The sequence below is a fragment of the Micromonas pusilla genome (genome assembly GCF_000151265.4).
Source record: "Micromonas pusilla CCMP1545 genomic scaffold MICPUCscaffold_15, whole genome shotgun sequence".
In the NCBI taxonomy this organism is placed as follows: Eukaryota; Viridiplantae; Chlorophyta; class Mamiellophyceae; order Mamiellales; family Mamiellaceae; genus Micromonas; species Micromonas pusilla.
Genome location: NW_003315896.1, coordinates 632,524 through 647,230, shown reverse-complemented (window position 1 = coordinate 647,230; position 14,707 = coordinate 632,524). Strand labels below are relative to the sequence as shown.

General features: G+C 68.2%; 11 protein-coding genes across 11 annotated transcripts; 6 read left to right on the top strand and 5 right to left on the bottom strand.

The window, feature by feature from the left end:
• Window positions 1-391: 391 nt before the first annotated feature.
• MICPUCDRAFT_53649 (uncharacterized protein) lies at window positions 392-835 on the bottom strand (the record flags this gene model as incomplete). Its single annotated transcript, XM_003063670.1, has 1 exon — window positions 392-835. The coding sequence occupies one exon, from the start codon at window positions 833-835 to the stop codon at window positions 392-394; it is 444 nt and encodes a 147-aa protein (XP_003063716.1).
• A 231-nt stretch (window positions 836-1,066) lies between these two features.
• Window positions 1,067-1,300, top strand: MICPUCDRAFT_53648 (uncharacterized protein; the record flags this gene model as incomplete). Its single annotated transcript, XM_003063834.1, has 1 exon — window positions 1,067-1,300. The coding sequence occupies one exon, from the start codon at window positions 1,067-1,069 to the stop codon at window positions 1,298-1,300; it is 234 nt and encodes a 77-aa protein (XP_003063880.1).
• A 293-nt stretch (window positions 1,301-1,593) lies between these two features.
• Window positions 1,594-4,113, top strand: MICPUCDRAFT_49015 (ankryin repeat domain-containing protein; the record flags this gene model as incomplete). Its single annotated transcript, XM_003063833.1, has 2 exons — window positions 1,594-1,882; window positions 2,324-4,113. 2 exons carry the CDS (start codon window positions 1,594-1,596, stop codon window positions 3,781-3,783), a joined length of 1,749 nt encoding a protein of 582 aa, XP_003063879.1. The 3' UTR covers window positions 3,784-4,113.
• On the bottom strand, window positions 4,091-6,031 carry TOC64-2 (chloroplast envelope protein translocase family). Its single transcript, XM_003063669.1, has one exon. It carries the CDS (start codon window positions 5,998-6,000, stop codon window positions 4,165-4,167), a length of 1,836 nt encoding a protein of 611 aa, XP_003063715.1. The 5' UTR covers window positions 6,001-6,031; the 3' UTR covers window positions 4,091-4,164.
• A 569-nt stretch (window positions 6,032-6,600) lies between these two features.
• On the top strand, window positions 6,601-7,475 carry MICPUCDRAFT_7899 (uncharacterized protein; the record flags this gene model as incomplete). The annotated part of the gene is made up of 2 exons (XM_003063832.1): window positions 6,601-6,715; window positions 7,048-7,475. Coding segments are annotated over 2 exons (543 nt in total), but the record flags the coding sequence as incomplete, so codon positions are not given.
• A 256-nt stretch (window positions 7,476-7,731) lies between these two features.
• On the bottom strand, window positions 7,732-9,249 carry MICPUCDRAFT_53644 (uncharacterized protein; the record flags this gene model as incomplete). Its single annotated transcript, XM_003063668.1, has 3 exons — window positions 7,732-8,027; window positions 8,342-8,819; window positions 8,896-9,249. The coding sequence occupies 3 exons, from the start codon at window positions 9,247-9,249 to the stop codon at window positions 7,732-7,734; spliced, it is 1,128 nt and encodes a 375-aa protein (XP_003063714.1).
• A 373-nt stretch (window positions 9,250-9,622) lies between these two features.
• MICPUCDRAFT_53643 (uncharacterized protein) lies at window positions 9,623-10,411 on the top strand (the record flags this gene model as incomplete). The annotated part of the gene is made up of 1 exon (XM_003063831.1): window positions 9,623-10,411. The coding sequence occupies one exon, from the start codon at window positions 9,623-9,625 to the stop codon at window positions 10,409-10,411; it is 789 nt and encodes a 262-aa protein (XP_003063877.1).
• A 154-nt stretch (window positions 10,412-10,565) lies between these two features.
• MICPUCDRAFT_65946 (uncharacterized protein) lies at window positions 10,566-11,327 on the top strand (the record flags this gene model as incomplete). Its single annotated transcript, XM_003063830.1, has 2 exons — window positions 10,566-11,135; window positions 11,163-11,327. The coding sequence occupies 2 exons, from the start codon at window positions 10,566-10,568 to the stop codon at window positions 11,325-11,327; spliced, it is 735 nt and encodes a 244-aa protein (XP_003063876.1).
• Window positions 11,328-11,576: 249 nt separating this feature from the next.
• Window positions 11,577-12,062, bottom strand: MICPUCDRAFT_30002 (uncharacterized protein; the record flags this gene model as incomplete). Its single annotated transcript, XM_003063667.1, has 2 exons — window positions 11,577-11,640; window positions 11,676-12,062. Coding segments are annotated over 2 exons (450 nt in total), but the record flags the coding sequence as incomplete, so codon positions are not given.
• A 389-nt stretch (window positions 12,063-12,451) lies between these two features.
• Window positions 12,452-12,895, top strand: MICPUCDRAFT_43072 (uncharacterized protein; the record flags this gene model as incomplete). The annotated part of the gene is made up of 1 exon (XM_003063829.1): window positions 12,452-12,895. The coding sequence occupies one exon, from the start codon at window positions 12,452-12,454 to the stop codon at window positions 12,893-12,895; it is 444 nt and encodes a 147-aa protein (XP_003063875.1).
• Window positions 12,896-13,151: 256 nt separating this feature from the next.
• BBS3 (bardet-biedl syndrome 3) lies at window positions 13,152-14,100 on the bottom strand (the record flags this gene model as incomplete). The annotated part of the gene is made up of 3 exons (XM_003063666.1): window positions 13,152-13,310; window positions 13,479-13,871; window positions 14,044-14,100. 3 exons carry the CDS (start codon window positions 14,098-14,100, stop codon window positions 13,152-13,154), a joined length of 609 nt encoding a protein of 202 aa, XP_003063712.1.
• Window positions 14,101-14,707: the final 607 nt, after the last annotated feature.

Sequence of the window (14,707 nt, the reverse complement as noted above, 5' to 3'; positions counted from 1 at the left end):
GCGCCGCGGAGGCTTTCCGGCGGCCCGTCACCGTCGCCGCCATCGCGCGCTCGTGCGACCGCGCGAAGGCGTCCGACGCGTCCGAGCGCGGGTCTCGGATCGCGTCGTCGAGCTGCGAGGAGGAGGAGGAGGAGGAGGAGGAGGACGCGCGTCAGCGGCGTGGGCGGGCGAGCGTCCGGCGCGACGGACGGACGCGCGGAGGAGACGCGAGGAGGCGACGGGTTCGGTTCGCGCGCGGGTCGGATCGCGACGAAGAAATCGTTTCGTTCGCGGGTACCGGTCAGTTGAAAGGGGATGCGATCAAATGTTGAAACCGGACAACCCTATTCGGTCGATATCGAGGCGGAGGACGCCGGTGCTGCGCGAGGGAAAAGTCCTTAAGGAACGGCGTTCACCACGCGAACGGGGTCGTATGGGGACCAGTGTGATAACAACAGAATCGGGGGCGCGAGATCGATCGACCGAACGCCTCGCGTCGTCGCGCGATACGCACCGACGCGACCGCGCCCACGACGAGATCCGGCGCGACGTCCCTCAGCGCGAAGAACAGCTGCTCGTCAATCCTCGGGAGCGGCTTCTGGAACGGGTCGACGTCGAAGCGCTCCAGCTCCTCCTCCGCGTCCGAGTCGTACGACGACGACTCGCTCTGCGAGAGATGAGATGAGATAGATGAGTCGGGGGACGGCGACGACGACGATGAGTCGACGGTCGACGACGCGCGGGGCGGACGAAGGGGACGGGGGACGGTCGTCGGGGAATCGCGCCGCCCGGCGCGCGGGGAGGCGTCGAGACGCACCGAGCCCGCGCGCGTCTCCGTCGCGACGCGCGTCGCCATCGTCGCCGACGACGACGAACGGGCGGATGGGATGGAACGGAGGTGGAGGATGGACGGGGCGGGGTCGGCCGCGCGTCGTCCGTCCGAGCGCGCCGCTCCCGGGTTCCCTCGCGCGCGCGCGCCGCGCGATCGCGCGTCCTCGCGACGCCGCCTCCGCGTCTCTCCCCCGACGACGAGCGCGGTTCCTCCCGCGACGGTCCTCGCGCGGCGCGGGGGTCGTCGCGCGTCGGAATGGAGGTGGCAGCGCCAAAACCGGGTCTCTCGCTCGCCGCTCCGGCAGAGCATCGAGGGGCGGTCGGTCGCACCATGCCGACCGACCGTGTTTTACATGCCGGAGAATTGTATCGGCAGCGAATCGACGGAGATACTTTAATCGCGATATTTCCGCGCTTAATCGGAAGACAGGCTGTCCGTCCGCGCCGTGACCCGACAGTTCGCGCGCACGTTAATCGGACAGCGCGATGAAGTTTGACCGGCTGGCAAATATCGTGCGTTTTTTCGTGTCCCGCCGCGCGAAAACGGAGATACTTTGCATTTCCCCGCGGCAGGGAGACACAACGACGCGCGCGCGCTCCACACGCGACGCGCTCTCGAACGCTCACGCTTCGCGGTCTCGTCCCTCGCGCGACTCGCGAGCGACTTCTCGCCTCGCGCACTCCGCGCGGCCGGCTCGCGAGGTCGAGACGCGCGGAATCCGCGCGGAAGCCGAAGGCGCCGTCGACCGAGTCAAAAGAGCGCCGGGTTTCGACCGCGCGGCGATGGCGACGGTGACGGTCGCGCCGACGCGCGTCGCGTCCGAAAGCGCGTCGCAGTGCACGACGAGCGCGCCCACCGCGACGGACTGCGACCTCACGAAGGAGATCATCCTCGCGGCGTATCGCCAAGACGCGAAGAAGGTGAAGGAAGTCCTGACGCGATGCGAGGCGGGCGCGACCGCGGGGATGTCTTTGTCGCGCTCCGCGGCGGTCGAGCTGTTGGGCGAGGAGGTGTACCTCGGCTCGCACAGCTGGAGCACGCAGGAGGGGTTCCCGGTGATGTACTTCGCGGGTGCGTCTCGACTCGGGACGCGTCGCGCGCGTCGGCCTCGGCCCCCGCGGCGCGCGCGCGGTGTTAGATTTCCGCGTTTCCTTTTTCCCGCGAAACAACACCTCAGATTTCGCATTCCCCGCGCGGGGAGGACGCGCGGCGCGCGACGCGACGCCGCTCGCGTCGCGCGCGCGTCGCGATCGAGCGCCGAGATCGCTCGAGAAGCTTCCTCGCGCGAATCGCGCGTCGTCCCGGCTCGAACCCGCGCGAGGGGACGCGCGAACCGCGACGCGGCGAGATCCGTTAGAGCCTGCGCGAAGAGAAGAAGAGAGACGGGATCTTTTTCGGCAGCTTTCGCCTCGCTGGCACTTTGATACTTTTTCAAGCGCTCCCTTCGACCGAAGACCTGACGAACCCTCCGCCCCCACTCCCTCCCTCCCTCCCTCCCGAATCTTCTCGCAGCTAAATGGGGCGGCACCGAGGTCACGAAGCTCCTTCTCGAGTCCGGCGCGGCCGTCGCGCCCGCCACGACGCTCGGCGTCCAGCCGTTACACATGGCTGCGCAGGAGGGCCAAGTCGACGTCGCGCGTCTCCTCGTCGCGCACGGCGCGCCGTGCGACGCCACCGACCGCGCGGGCTGGTCCGCGTTCCACTACGCCGCGAACCATCGATGGGCGACGTGGGAGCGAGGCATCGAGGGGCAGCTCGCGGTGCTGCGACTGCTGAAGGAGTGCGGCGCGCGCGTCGACGCGGAGGACGGCGAGGGGTACACCGCCGTGCACTCCGCCGCGCAGTCGGGGAAAACGGAGATTGTTTCGCTGCTGCGCGAGCTCGGCGCCAAGCCGGACGCGACGACCGTCCGCGGCGTCATGCCGATCCACGTCGCCGCGGAGGGGGGAAGAGCCGCGGTGGTGGAGGAGCTTCTGGACTGGTGCCCGGCTCTTCTCGAGGCGGAGGACTCGCGCGGGCATCGACCGGTGGACCACGCGAGCTACCACGGCCACGCGGCGGTGGTCGAGACGCTGATTCGCCACGGCGCGGACTGCGCGAACCCGTCGCCGGCGTCGTGCGAGAGGAACGCGGCGTATACGGCGGCGGCGGCGGCGGCGAACGGCGGAGATCAAAACGGCGAGCCGCAGAGGGCGCGAGGGACGACGCCGCTGCATCTCGCCGCGCGTAGCAACGCGTTCGACGTCGTCGCAGCGCTCCTCGCCGGCGGCGCGGACCCGACGCGGCTGGACTCGCACGGGTGGACGCCGCGTGAGCTGGCGAGCGAGTGCGCGCGGAGGCGTCACGGAGGCGGCGAGGCGCACGCGCTCGCGCACCGCGCGATCGACGCGGTACTCGAGCGCGCGGAGCGAGGCGTGCCGATGCTGTGGAGCCGCGCGAGTCACGCGTCGTACCCGCGCGCGTTTCGAGAAGAGACGAAGGCGACGGTGCGGAGCATCAACCTGCCGCTGTGGCGGTTCGGCGCGCGCGGGCTCGCCGCGGACGCCATCACGGACGACGTGATCAGGCACAACGCGAAGCGCGTGTGGCCCGAGGTGGAGTCCGAGGCGCTGTGGGGGTTGGTAACGAGAGTGCGCGGGTGCGTCGAGGCGCGGCTTCGCACGAAGGACGCGGCGCGCAGGAAACGGTCCAGGGGCGCGGCGTTCGCGGCCAGCAGCGCGCCTCGCGAGCTCGGGTGGTACGGCGCGCCGCCGAACGCGCTGAAGTCGCCGCGGGGCGACGGCGCGAGCGGCGCGGGCTCGAACGTCCCGCGGGGGGGGCGGCGGCGGAGCCGCGACGACGACGGCGCGGAGAGCGCGCCGCCGCCGCCGCCGCCCGCGCCGGACGCGTCGCGTCAGATGCAGATTAACCTCGCGGCGGTGTACCACCAGCTGCACCTGCAGTCTATCCAAGCGCACTCATGCGCGGCTTGAGAAGAAGAAGACGAATACGAATACGACGACGACGACGACGACGACAGAGTGAGATGATGATGACTACGCGCGACGTCATGTACGAACACGGGATGAAAAGAAAGACGGAATTAAGAAGAAGACGGGAAGAAGAAGAGAAAGAACGAACGATAATACGCGGACACCGCGACTTGTACCTTACCTTTTGCACGCGCGCTGCTTTCTAGTTTTGACGAAGAGACGCGGACGTCGCCCAGGGGCGAGAGACGCGCGCCGACCCTTTATTAATACGGCGCGCGGCTTCCTCGCGGGCGTCCACTCGGTAGATGCTCTTGTAAAGAATGAACTTTGAAAAAATCAATCGTGGCTTCGTCTGCTACTGCAGCTAGACTAATTCGCTAGCTAGCAGTGCCCCGACCCGCACCCTCCGCCGCCGCCGCAGCCCCCCCCGCCGCCGCCCCGGTGCGCCGCCCGCTTCGCCGCCTCCACGCGCTCGTTGATCGCCTCCTTGTCGTACCCCTCGTCGTACAGCTGGCGTTTCATCTGATCGTCCATGATCTCCAGCGCCTCGCCGAGCGACTTGAAATTCTTCTCCGCGGCGGCCCTCTCCTCCTCCGTCCCGCTCGCGTGCCTGTCCGGGTGCCACTCCATGCAGCGCTGCTTGTACGCCTGCTTGATCTCCGGCACGGACGCGACGGACGACACGCCCAAGATGGCGTAGTAGTCCGGCCTCGCCGCCTTCTTCACCTCGAACGCAGCCTTCTCGTGGTGCCGCCGCGTCGTCTCGTCCGCCGGGTCCATCTCGAGCAGCTTCTCGAGGACTTCCTTCGCCTCCGTCGGTCGCCCCGTGTTCAACAGCGCCGTGGACATCGTGTAGTACGCGGGCTTGTAGTCCTCCTGCGATTCGATCGCGGCGCCGCAGTCTCTCAACGCGTCGTCGTAGGCTTTCAGACGCAGGTGCGCGTTGGCGCGCTCCGCGAGCGACGCCGCCGTCAAAGGCGACGAAACCGGCGCGTCCGCGGCGGCGAGCGCGTCCGTGAACGACTCCACCGCGGTGGTAAAGTCGCGCTTCGCGGCGGCTTGCCTCCCGCGATCGAGCGCGGCGCCCGCGCGTTTCATCCGCCGGTGCAGCGATTGAGCCTCTCGGTGATCCGGATCCAATCGCAGCGACTCCTTCAGGTGCTTCATCCCCTGATCGAAGTCCGTCTTGAGACAGAGCGCGTGCCCTCGCACCGCGTACGCGTGCACGTTGCTCGGCTCGGCGCGAATGACTTGCAGCGACAGCCGCAGCGCGCGATCGCACCGACCCAGCCCTGTCTCCGCCCTCGCCGCGCCGAGCGTCGCCGCCGCGCACTGCGTCGCGCCCATCGCCGCGGCGTAAATCTCCAGCGCGAGGGCGTACTCCTCACGCGCGAGCGCGTCGGCGCCGCTCGCGAGGTAGCCCGCGAGCGCTCGAACGCGCGCGTGCTCCTCCTCGAGCTCCTTCTTACCCGGACACTTCAACGACGCGACGCGCAGCGACTCCTCCGCGGCGGCGACGTCGGACTGCTCGCACAGCGCCTTCGCGAGCCTGAGGTAGCCCTTGACGTACCCCGGATCGAGCGCGATCGCGCGGCGGCAGTCGTCCGCGCACTCCTTCGCGGCGCCGCAGTGCAGCCACGCCGCGGCGCGGTTGCCGTAGTAGCTCGCCACGCCCGGCGCCGCGGAGATGGCTTTCGAGTACAGCTGGATCGCCTCCTGGTACTGCCTCGCCTGGAACTTCGCGTTCCCTTGGTCTTTCAGCGCCTCCGCGTTCGCCTTGCCGCTCTCCGGCGCGTAGTCCCGCCCCGCGAGGTGCGTCCCGCTGTTCGTGAGGTGCGACGACACCTCGCTGAGGTCGCCGCGCCACGCGCATCCAGACGCGTGCAGCGGGCATCGCACGCGGACGCGTCCGAGGAGGCGCCACGCGAGCGGGGACGCGTCTTTGAGCGTCGAGACGTCGTCGCTCGCGAGCGGGGTGTTGCACGTCGGGCACCGCGGCGGGTTCGGGTTCACGCCGTGCGCCGCCGCGTCGTTCTGGACGTCCTGGTCGCCGCAGCGCGCGAGCCAGTCGTGCAGGCATCCCGCGCAGAACACGTGCGCGCAAATCGTGTGCGAGCACTTGGTGTACTCCACGAGGTCCTGGCAGATCTTGCACTGGAACTCCTCGACGACGCCGGAGTCCTCGGACGCGAGGACGTCCGCGAGGGGGAAGCCCATGACGCGTCGCGCGAGTCGGTGAACGGAGGGGAGGTCGCGCGCGCGAGGAGACGACGACGGCGAATGGAGAGAGGTCTCGGTCCGTACTTCGTTTCTTCTCGACTCTTCGCGAGCTTCGTTTTTCGCGCGCGACGTCATCTTCGGTACGTACAGGTGCAGGTGTAGAGGGGCACAGCGCAATTAGTCAGAGTACACGTACGCATAGATTTTTTCGCGTTCGTGTAGAGGGGCACAGCGCAATTAGTTAGAGTACGCATAGATTTTTTCGCGTACAGTACTCCGGCGCGGCGAGACTCATTTTTCGTTCGCTGAGCTTTGTTTTTTCCGCGCTCGCGTCCGCGCCCGGCATACCGAACGCACCTTGACGCAACATGCGCGCCAAGTGGAAGAAGAAGCGCACCCGCCGCCTCAAGCGCAAGCGCCGTAAGATGCGCATGCGATCAAAGTAAACGACGCGCGTTTAATCGACGACGTTTAAGAGGTTTTAGAACACGTAGTTCGCGCGGGTCCCGCATCCGCCGAAGGTTTTAGACGCGAGCATCGACTGCCCAGCAGCCGGTCCGCGCTCGGAGCGACGACACGGCCGTCTCGTGAGCGAACATGAGGGAACTCAAGTTTCACGAGCGGAAGCTCCTCAAGAAGGTCAACTTCCTGCAATGGAAGAACGAGCACAACCACCGCGAGGTCGAGGTCATGCGCAGGTACCATCTGCAAGGTGCGTTCGGGGAAAAAACACGCGCGCCCCGCGAACCCTAATACGACGCGACGCGAGATCCCGCGCGCGCGGCGACGACGGACGCGACGTCGCGAGGCGCGCGCCCTCGCGCGACGCGCGCGCGGACCGTCTCCGACGCGCGCGGCCGTCTCTCGGACCTCGCGCGCGTCGACGCGGCGTCGACGCCGCGTCGCGTCGGCGGTCGTCGTCGTCGTCCTCGTCGGGGAAATCGGTCGCCTCAGGGTTTTCAGGTGCCATCTTCATTCACTCTCAGACCGCTGACGTCTCTTGGCCCCCGCCCGCCGCGCCTCCCGTCCATCCTCCGCGCGCAGACCGCGACGATTACAAGAAATACAACAAACTCTGCGGGATGATCACCAAGCTCGTCAACGTGCTCCGCCAGATGGACTCTCGAGATCCGGACCGCGTGGAGCTCACCGACGGGTTGCTCGAGAAGCTGTACAACCTGGGGGTGATCCCTTCGAAGAAATCGCTCGCGCTGTGCGATAAGCTGTCCGTGTCGTCGTTCTGTCGTCGCCGTCTCTCGGTGATCATGGTCCGTCTGAAGATGGCGGAGACATTACGAGAGGCGGTGACGTTCATCGAGCAAGGGCACGTTCGCGTCGGACCGGAGACGGTGACGGACCCGGCGTTCTGCGTGACGCGAAACCTCGAGGATTTCGTCACGTGGGTGGACACGTCCAAGATCAAGCGCAAAGTCGCGGCGTACAACGACAAGTTGGACGACTACGACCTCCTCAACGCGTGACGAGGAGGATGAGAAGAAGAAGACGCGACGGCGTATCGCCGTCGTCGACTCGGTCGCTTTTCCTTTTCGTCTCTTGGACGGTTTTCGAGGGCTTAGCCCGCGCGCGTCGAATAGAGTGGGCGAAGAATACTCGTCATCGCCCGTTGTAACGAAACGCGCAAGTTCTCGGAACGAAAACACGCACACGATTCTTCTCTCTCGCGCGAGGCGTCTATGCATATATAAATTACGACGCGAACGCCGCGCCCTACGCCCACCCTCTCAGAACCCCCGGGATCTCCCTCAGCGACGTCACGACGACATCCGCGACGACGCTCGCGTCGGGCGCGTCTTCGCCGGCGTCGAAAATCTTCGCCGCGCTCCCCGGCCACGGCACCACCTCCGGGGAGTCCACCATGATCGTTCGAAACCCGCCGTGTGTCTTCGCCGCGCCGCAGTCGTTCACGACGTCGTCGCCGATGTGCACCCACGCGCTCGCGTCGCCGCTCCACGGGCCTTTCGCGTGCGCGCGCGCGTGGAGTTTAGCGCGCGTGAACATGAACCCTGCGTGGGTGAAGCGATCGGTCAGTCGAATGTCTTACCGGTCAAACGTTGAAAGGGAAGCGCGGGTGAAGAGTGACGACGGGAAAAGTCCTTAAGGAACGGCGAGCACCACGCGAACGGGGTCGTATGGGAAGCAGTCTCACCGCCGGGTTTCTTCGCGTCCTCGCCGTGCTGAGACGGATGGGAGAATACGATACGATCGGTCAGCGGATCGCGAGAGAGTGATTCGATTGGATTGGCCGTCGCGGTGTCACGTCAGAGGAGGGAGTACACCAACCAATGCGCGATGGACGCGTGGATGAAAACAAACGAACGCGACGAACGCACCACGCCTTCCGAGTCCATCAGCTCGTCCGCGGAGATCTCAAAGTCGAAAAACTCTCCGAGCCCCGCGCTCGCCGCGCTGCCCAGCCCGTTCGTTATGCTCCCGATCGCGGCGTTCGGGTGGTTCGCGCGCAGCTCCCGCAGCATCTCCCGCGCGCCGTCGAAGAGCAGCTCCGCGGCCTTCTCCCCCCGCGCGGGGATCCACGCGAGGTGGTACCCGCGACTGACGGATGATGACGGGGCGAGCGCGTGCGAAATGTCGGTCAGTTGAAAGGGGACGCGATCGAGAGTTGAACCCGAGCGGTGGGTGAAAAACGCGCACCTCACGATCGACACCGCGTCGTGCACGGGGACACCGAGCTCGACCGCCGCCACGTTCGCGGCCGCGATGCGAAGCGACGCGAACGACAGCGGGAAGTGGCGGTCGTTGTCTCTCCTCGCGAGCGCCTCGCGCTCCGCGCGGACTCTCTGCGCGGGCGGGGGGGCGGGAGGGGGGAGGAGGGGGAAGGGGTGAGGAGGTGCCGAGATTCGGGGGCGGACGGACGAACGGCGGATGGCGGGTCCGCGACGTTCCGCGCGGCGTTCCGCTCGCTCGGCGACGTGCCTTCATGTACTCGTTCACGCCGGCGGTGTCCGGGAACCCGGGTATCCTCTCCGAGCAAAAGTCCACGAACGCTTGGTTCGCGTGCGCGACGACCGGCGTCGTCGGCCAGAGCGTGTCGTCGAGGTCGAACGTGATGACCTCCACGCCGGACGACGACGACGACGTCGCGGATGCGGCGACGCGCGCGGACGCGCGGCGAGACGACGAGCGAGCCACCGCGCGGCGCGCGCGTCGCGGGCACGATGTCGCCGCGGCGCGCGCGACGCCGCGAGCGGCGGCGAAGGACGTCGACATTCCCGACGTCGGTCGAGAGCGCGCGCTCGAGAGAGTGGACGACGACGACGACGACGACGTCGACCGCCTCCTCAGCGCGACGACAGGACGAACGACGAAAACACGCATCCCGACGCCCAGTGCCATGACGCGCGGGGTCGCTCTCGCGTCGGGGATCGTCCCCCGCGCGCTTCGCGCGTCGTCGTCGTCCGCGTCGAGACGCGCGACGTCGACGAGAGCGCGCGTCGTCGTCGTCGCGACGGCGTCGTCGGACGCCTCGCGGACGTTTCTTCGATCTCGTCGTCGCGTCGGCCATCATCATCATCATCGTCGTCATCACGGATCTCGCGTCGTCGTCGTCGTCGCCGCCGCCGTCGACGCCTCCCCTCGCGCGATGCCGCGCCGCCGCGCCGCCGCGCGGACGCCGACGGTGTCGTCCCGCGCCGTCGTCGCGTCCGCGTCCACCGCGGCGGCGGACGCGAACGCGCCGCTGTTCCCGCACCTCGACCTCGACTTCCGCGCGCGCGTCTCGCCCGCCGAGCTCGCGCGGTGCGTCGCCGCGGCAGCCGTCGTCACCGCCGTGTGCGCGCTCGCGTCGACGCGTCACCCGCTCGCGCGCGCGCTCCTCGCGACGACGCCGCGCGCGGTGCGCGTCGCGTGGGCGCTGGCGACGTTCGTCGTCGCGCTGTTCGTCGCGCGATGGATCGCGCTCGAGGCGAAAGAGCAAGCGCGGCTCGTCGCCGCGGAGGACGCCGCGGACGAGGACAGCGCGTTCGCGGCCGTCGACGGCGTCGGCATCGTGCACTACAAGCTCCGCGCGCCGAACAACGACGCGAAGGACGAGACCGACGCGTCTAAGCGAGACGTCGCGACCGTGGTGTCGTGCGTGCACGGGTTCGGCGCGAACGCGTACAGTTTCGAGCGCGCGACGGCGGCTCCGCTCGCCGACGCGTTGAACGCCGTCGTCGTCGCGCACGACAGCCCCGGGTTCGGGCTCACCGAGCGCCCTCGCGATCTGCGCGCGTACACGCCGAGGGCGAACGCGAAGGTGTGCCGCGCGATGCTTCGACTCGCGGAGGCGAAGGCGGAGGACGCGACCGGATCGAGGACGCCCCTGAGGCGCGTTCATATATTACACTGGTCCCCATACGACCGCGTTGGCGTTGTGAACGCCGATCCTTAAGGACTTCTGCCGGCGTCTCTCTCCGCCCATCACCCCTCGCTTTCAATCCCGACACGCCTCGGCGCCTTTCAACTCCGCTTCTGACGCCTTTCAACTCCACCCCGACGTTCGCTCGTATAGGACGCCCCCGAGGAGAGTCGCCGTCGGGCACAGCATGGGGGCGCTCGCCGTCGCGCTCGCCGCGGGGGAGGGAGGGATCGACGACGTCGTTCTCGTCGCGCCGGCGATCGTGCCGAAGAGGAGGAGGAAGAATACGGAACGTCAACCGGCGCGGAAGCGCCTTTGGACGCGGCCGCTCGGGGTTTTGATCGCGCTGGCGTCCGCCGTCGCGCGCGTCGTCGTCGCCGCGCTCGCGCGCGCGCTCTCTCCGTTCCTCGTCCTGTTCCTTCGCAAGATCGTCCGCAACGCCGCGTTCTGGCGCGAGGGGCTCGCGAGCGCGGTCGGGTCCCCGATGCGACGCGTCATGCGCGACGACCGGAGCTGGACGGACGGGTACCGCCGCCCGAGCGTCGTGACCGGGTGGGATCGCGGGATGGCGCGGGTGGTGCTCTCCGCGGCGACGGGCGGGCTCGACGGCGTGGCCGCGACCGCGCGCGACGGCGCGCGCAGGGTGGCGCGCGCCGTCTCAGGCGAGGAGAGCGGCGAAGAAGACGCCGCGGAGGCGCTGGCGAGGAGCGGCGCGAGGGTGCTGATCGTGCACGGCGACGAGGACGTCATCGTGCCGAGGTCGAACAGCGAGAAGCTCGCGGCGGCGCTGCCGCGCGCGGAGCTCGTCGTCGTGCGCGGGTGCGGGCACATGCCGCACGAGGAGTGCCCGGACGTGTTTCTGGACGCGGTGCGGGCGTTCTTGAGGAAGGGCGAACGCGGCGGCGACGGCGACGACGCGGGCGCGGGCGCGGGCGTCGAGAAGACGTGACGCCGCGTTCGTTCGTCATCGTCTATCGTCTATCGTCTATCTTCTTCCTTCCCTCTATTCGAGCTCTAGCTTCTTCATCCCGTCCGCCGCGTCCTCGGCGGCGGCGGCGGCGGCGTCGCCACCGTCGGGGACCGTCCCCGTCCCCGTCCCCGTCCCCATCCCCGTCCCCGTCCCCGCCGCAGCCGCCGCCGCCGCTCCCTCCGCGCCGTCTCCCGCGCTCTTCGTCTTCTTCTCTCGAATCGCGTCCAACGACGCCTCGTCCTCGAGCTCCGGGAACATCGCCTTGAACGTCCCGTGCGTCCTGTTCCACGCCGCGCTCTCCCTCGCGAGCCGTCGCTTCTCTTCCTCCGTCGTGACCACCGCGCCCGTGGTGACCGCGTCTTCGAGCATGAACGACAGCAGCCCTTTCGCGACGGTCGCGACGCTCCATCCGGGATTCCACGACTCCGGATGAAAGTCGGACATGCTCAGGCACAGCCGCGTCCCCGTCGCGAACCTCCCGTTCGGCGTGCACATGAATATCGACGGCGGCTTGAACGGGTACTCGCCAGGGAACTTGAGCTTCGCGACGTACCACCCGTCCTCGAACGGCGTGCCGTGCGGGCCCTCCATGAGGAGATGCCACTCGAGCATGTTGCGCTCGTTGACGTGCACGCGCGGGATGAACGGCGGCGGGTCTTGGACGAACGCGCGCATCTCCTTTTGCAGGCGCACCTTCGACGTCTTCTTCGACATGACCGACGCCCGCGATCCCCCGCCCCGGCGGGAGGGAATGGCGATCGGACGGTTGGATCTGATACTCGTACCTGCCGCTCGAGAAATAAAAAATCGGCGCCGCCGCCCGCTCGCCTCCCGCCGTCGTCGCGCCCAGAAACGCTCGCCTCCGAGCGACGAACGCGCGTCGACGTCGCGCACACCCGCGCACGCACGCCGCACGCGCACGCTCGATCGCGCGCGTCGAACACACCGTACGCGCGCCCATCCCTCGCTCTCTCCCCCCCCCGCCGCCGCCGTCGTCGCCCTCGCGCGTTCACCATCATCACCGCGGCGCTCGCTCAACGTGCGTTTCGACGTCCCCTCGCACTTCGTTATTCGCGTCGCAGGAACGAAGAACGCCCGTCACGATGTCCCCCCCCACCGCCCTCGCCGACGACGACGACGACCGCGGCCCGCTCGCGTACAACGAGGAGACCGGCGAGGCGAGAGACCCGATCGCGTTCAGGGACGCGCTCATCGCGGACCCGGAGAAGCTCGCGGCGATCGAGGCGGACAAGGAGCTCGCGGCCGCGCTCCTCGGCGACGACACCGCGAAGATCCAAGCGACGCTCATGCGGCTCTTCGACCTCACGAAGAAGCGCGAAGACCGCGAGAACACGCAGATGCTAAACTCCCCGGATCTCCTCCGAAGCGGCTGCACCGTGCCGCGCGACCCGACGGCGCTGTACAAGCAGATGCGCAAGGTGGGGCTGGAGTACGGCCCGAGGTTTCGGCTCCTCACGCAGGTGTGGATCCCGGAGGAAACCGCGCGTTTACAACGCGCCGCCGCCGAGGAACGCGGCGACATCTGAACGGGCGGACGGAAGGCGAACCGACGTTTGGAAGTCGAACGGACGCGTGGCGAGGTGAGGTGAGGCGCGCGCGCGGCGTTGAACGACGACGCGTCTTTCGCTCTGTAAGTAACGCGCGCCGTGAGCGTTCCCACCCTAATAACGTACACGCGAGCGGCGCGCGCGACGCCGCCGCTCGCCTCGACAATTTCGCGAAGCCCACCCGCGCGCGAAGATTAGATTAGATTCTCCCCCGTCAGGTCGTCGTCCTCCTCCGTCACTTCGCCAAGAAGTTCGTGAGCCAGTCCGCGCCCTCCTGCAACCCCGTCCCGGTCAGCGCGTTCGACGGCACGATCTGCCACGGATGCTGATCGATCTCGTCCAGGCTCAGCCCTTGCGCGATGTCCACCGGCGACAACGCCGCGGGGACGTCCATCTGACGAGGGTCGTCGTCCATACGAAGCGAACGTCGGGGCGGAGTTCAAAGGCGTCAGAAGCGGAGTTGAAAGGCGTCGAGGTGTGTCGGGATTGAAAGCACCGAGGGGCGGGCGGAGAGAGACGCCGGGAGAGAAAGTCCTTAAGGATCGGCGTTCACCACGCGGACGCGGTCGTATGGGGACCAGTGTGAAGGAGGACGCGCCTTGTTCGCGAAGAACAGAAACGGCTTCCCGCGTAAATCCCGCGACGACAGCATCGCGTCGAGCTCGTCCTTCGCGACGCACAGCCGGAGCTTATCCGCGCTGTCGACGACGAACATCACCGCCTTCGCCTCGCGGTAGTGCTGCTCCCAGAGGTTGCGGTACCGACCCGCGCCGGACATGTCGAAGACCGTGAACGCGACGCCCCCCTTGCTGAACGTGTCGACGTTGAAACCCACCGTCGGCGTGACCTCGTTCGCGCCCTGCGCGCGTCTCCGACTGCCGCCGGTCTGGAGTTTCATCTTCTCGATGATCGACGTCTTGCCGCTGTTGTCCAGGCCGACGATGAGGACGTTCACCTGCGATGGAAGGGAGGCGGTCGGGGGGAGCGGATGAGCGCGCGCGCATTTATTTTTTCGTGCCGCGAGATGGACGCCGGGACGCGGGGACGCGACGACGGGGTGGGGGGTCGCCGCGCGCGACGACCGCGACGAGAGCGGCGCGTCGCGACGACGACGGCGTCGCGGGGACGTCGCGTGCCTTGGTCTTCTTCTTGGACAGCCCGAAAAGGCGCGCGAAGAACCCCATGACGCCGACGCCGTCGCGCGCGGGAACGACGGCGACCGCTCTTCCCCCCGCCCGCCGAGGCGCTGCGACTTAATGATCCGACGCCCGCGTTGCCCCGCGCGGCGGCTCTCCGCGCGCGCCGCGAGCGCGCCGCGAGCGCTTCCGCGACCTCGCGCGGGTCGATGCGCGCCTCGTGAGACGACGGCGCGGCGTGAGCTGCGCGGCGGCGACCGGAGGCGTGCCGTGGCGCGTGCTTCTCTGCCGTCGACCGCCCTCGCATCGTCGTGCCCACTACTGTTAGAGTGTTGACTCGCGCATAATTTCTTAGCAACATTTTCCGGGCTCATCGCATCGCCCGTGGCCGACAGAAGCACCGCGCACGCCATGGGAGCTCCGCGGCGCGTCGCGGCGGCATGGACCGCCGCCGCGCTCGTGCTCGCACTCGCGATGGCGTGCGCAGACCGCGCGGACGCGTGGGGCGCGGCGAAATCGCCCGGTGCGCGCGGCGACGAACGTTCGATCGATCTCGAACAGTCAATCAATCCTTCGATCCAACTCGTCGACGGTCCTCCGTCGCCCGTCCCCGATCCGTCGCTCACCCTCCTCCGACCTCCCCCCCCCCCCCACC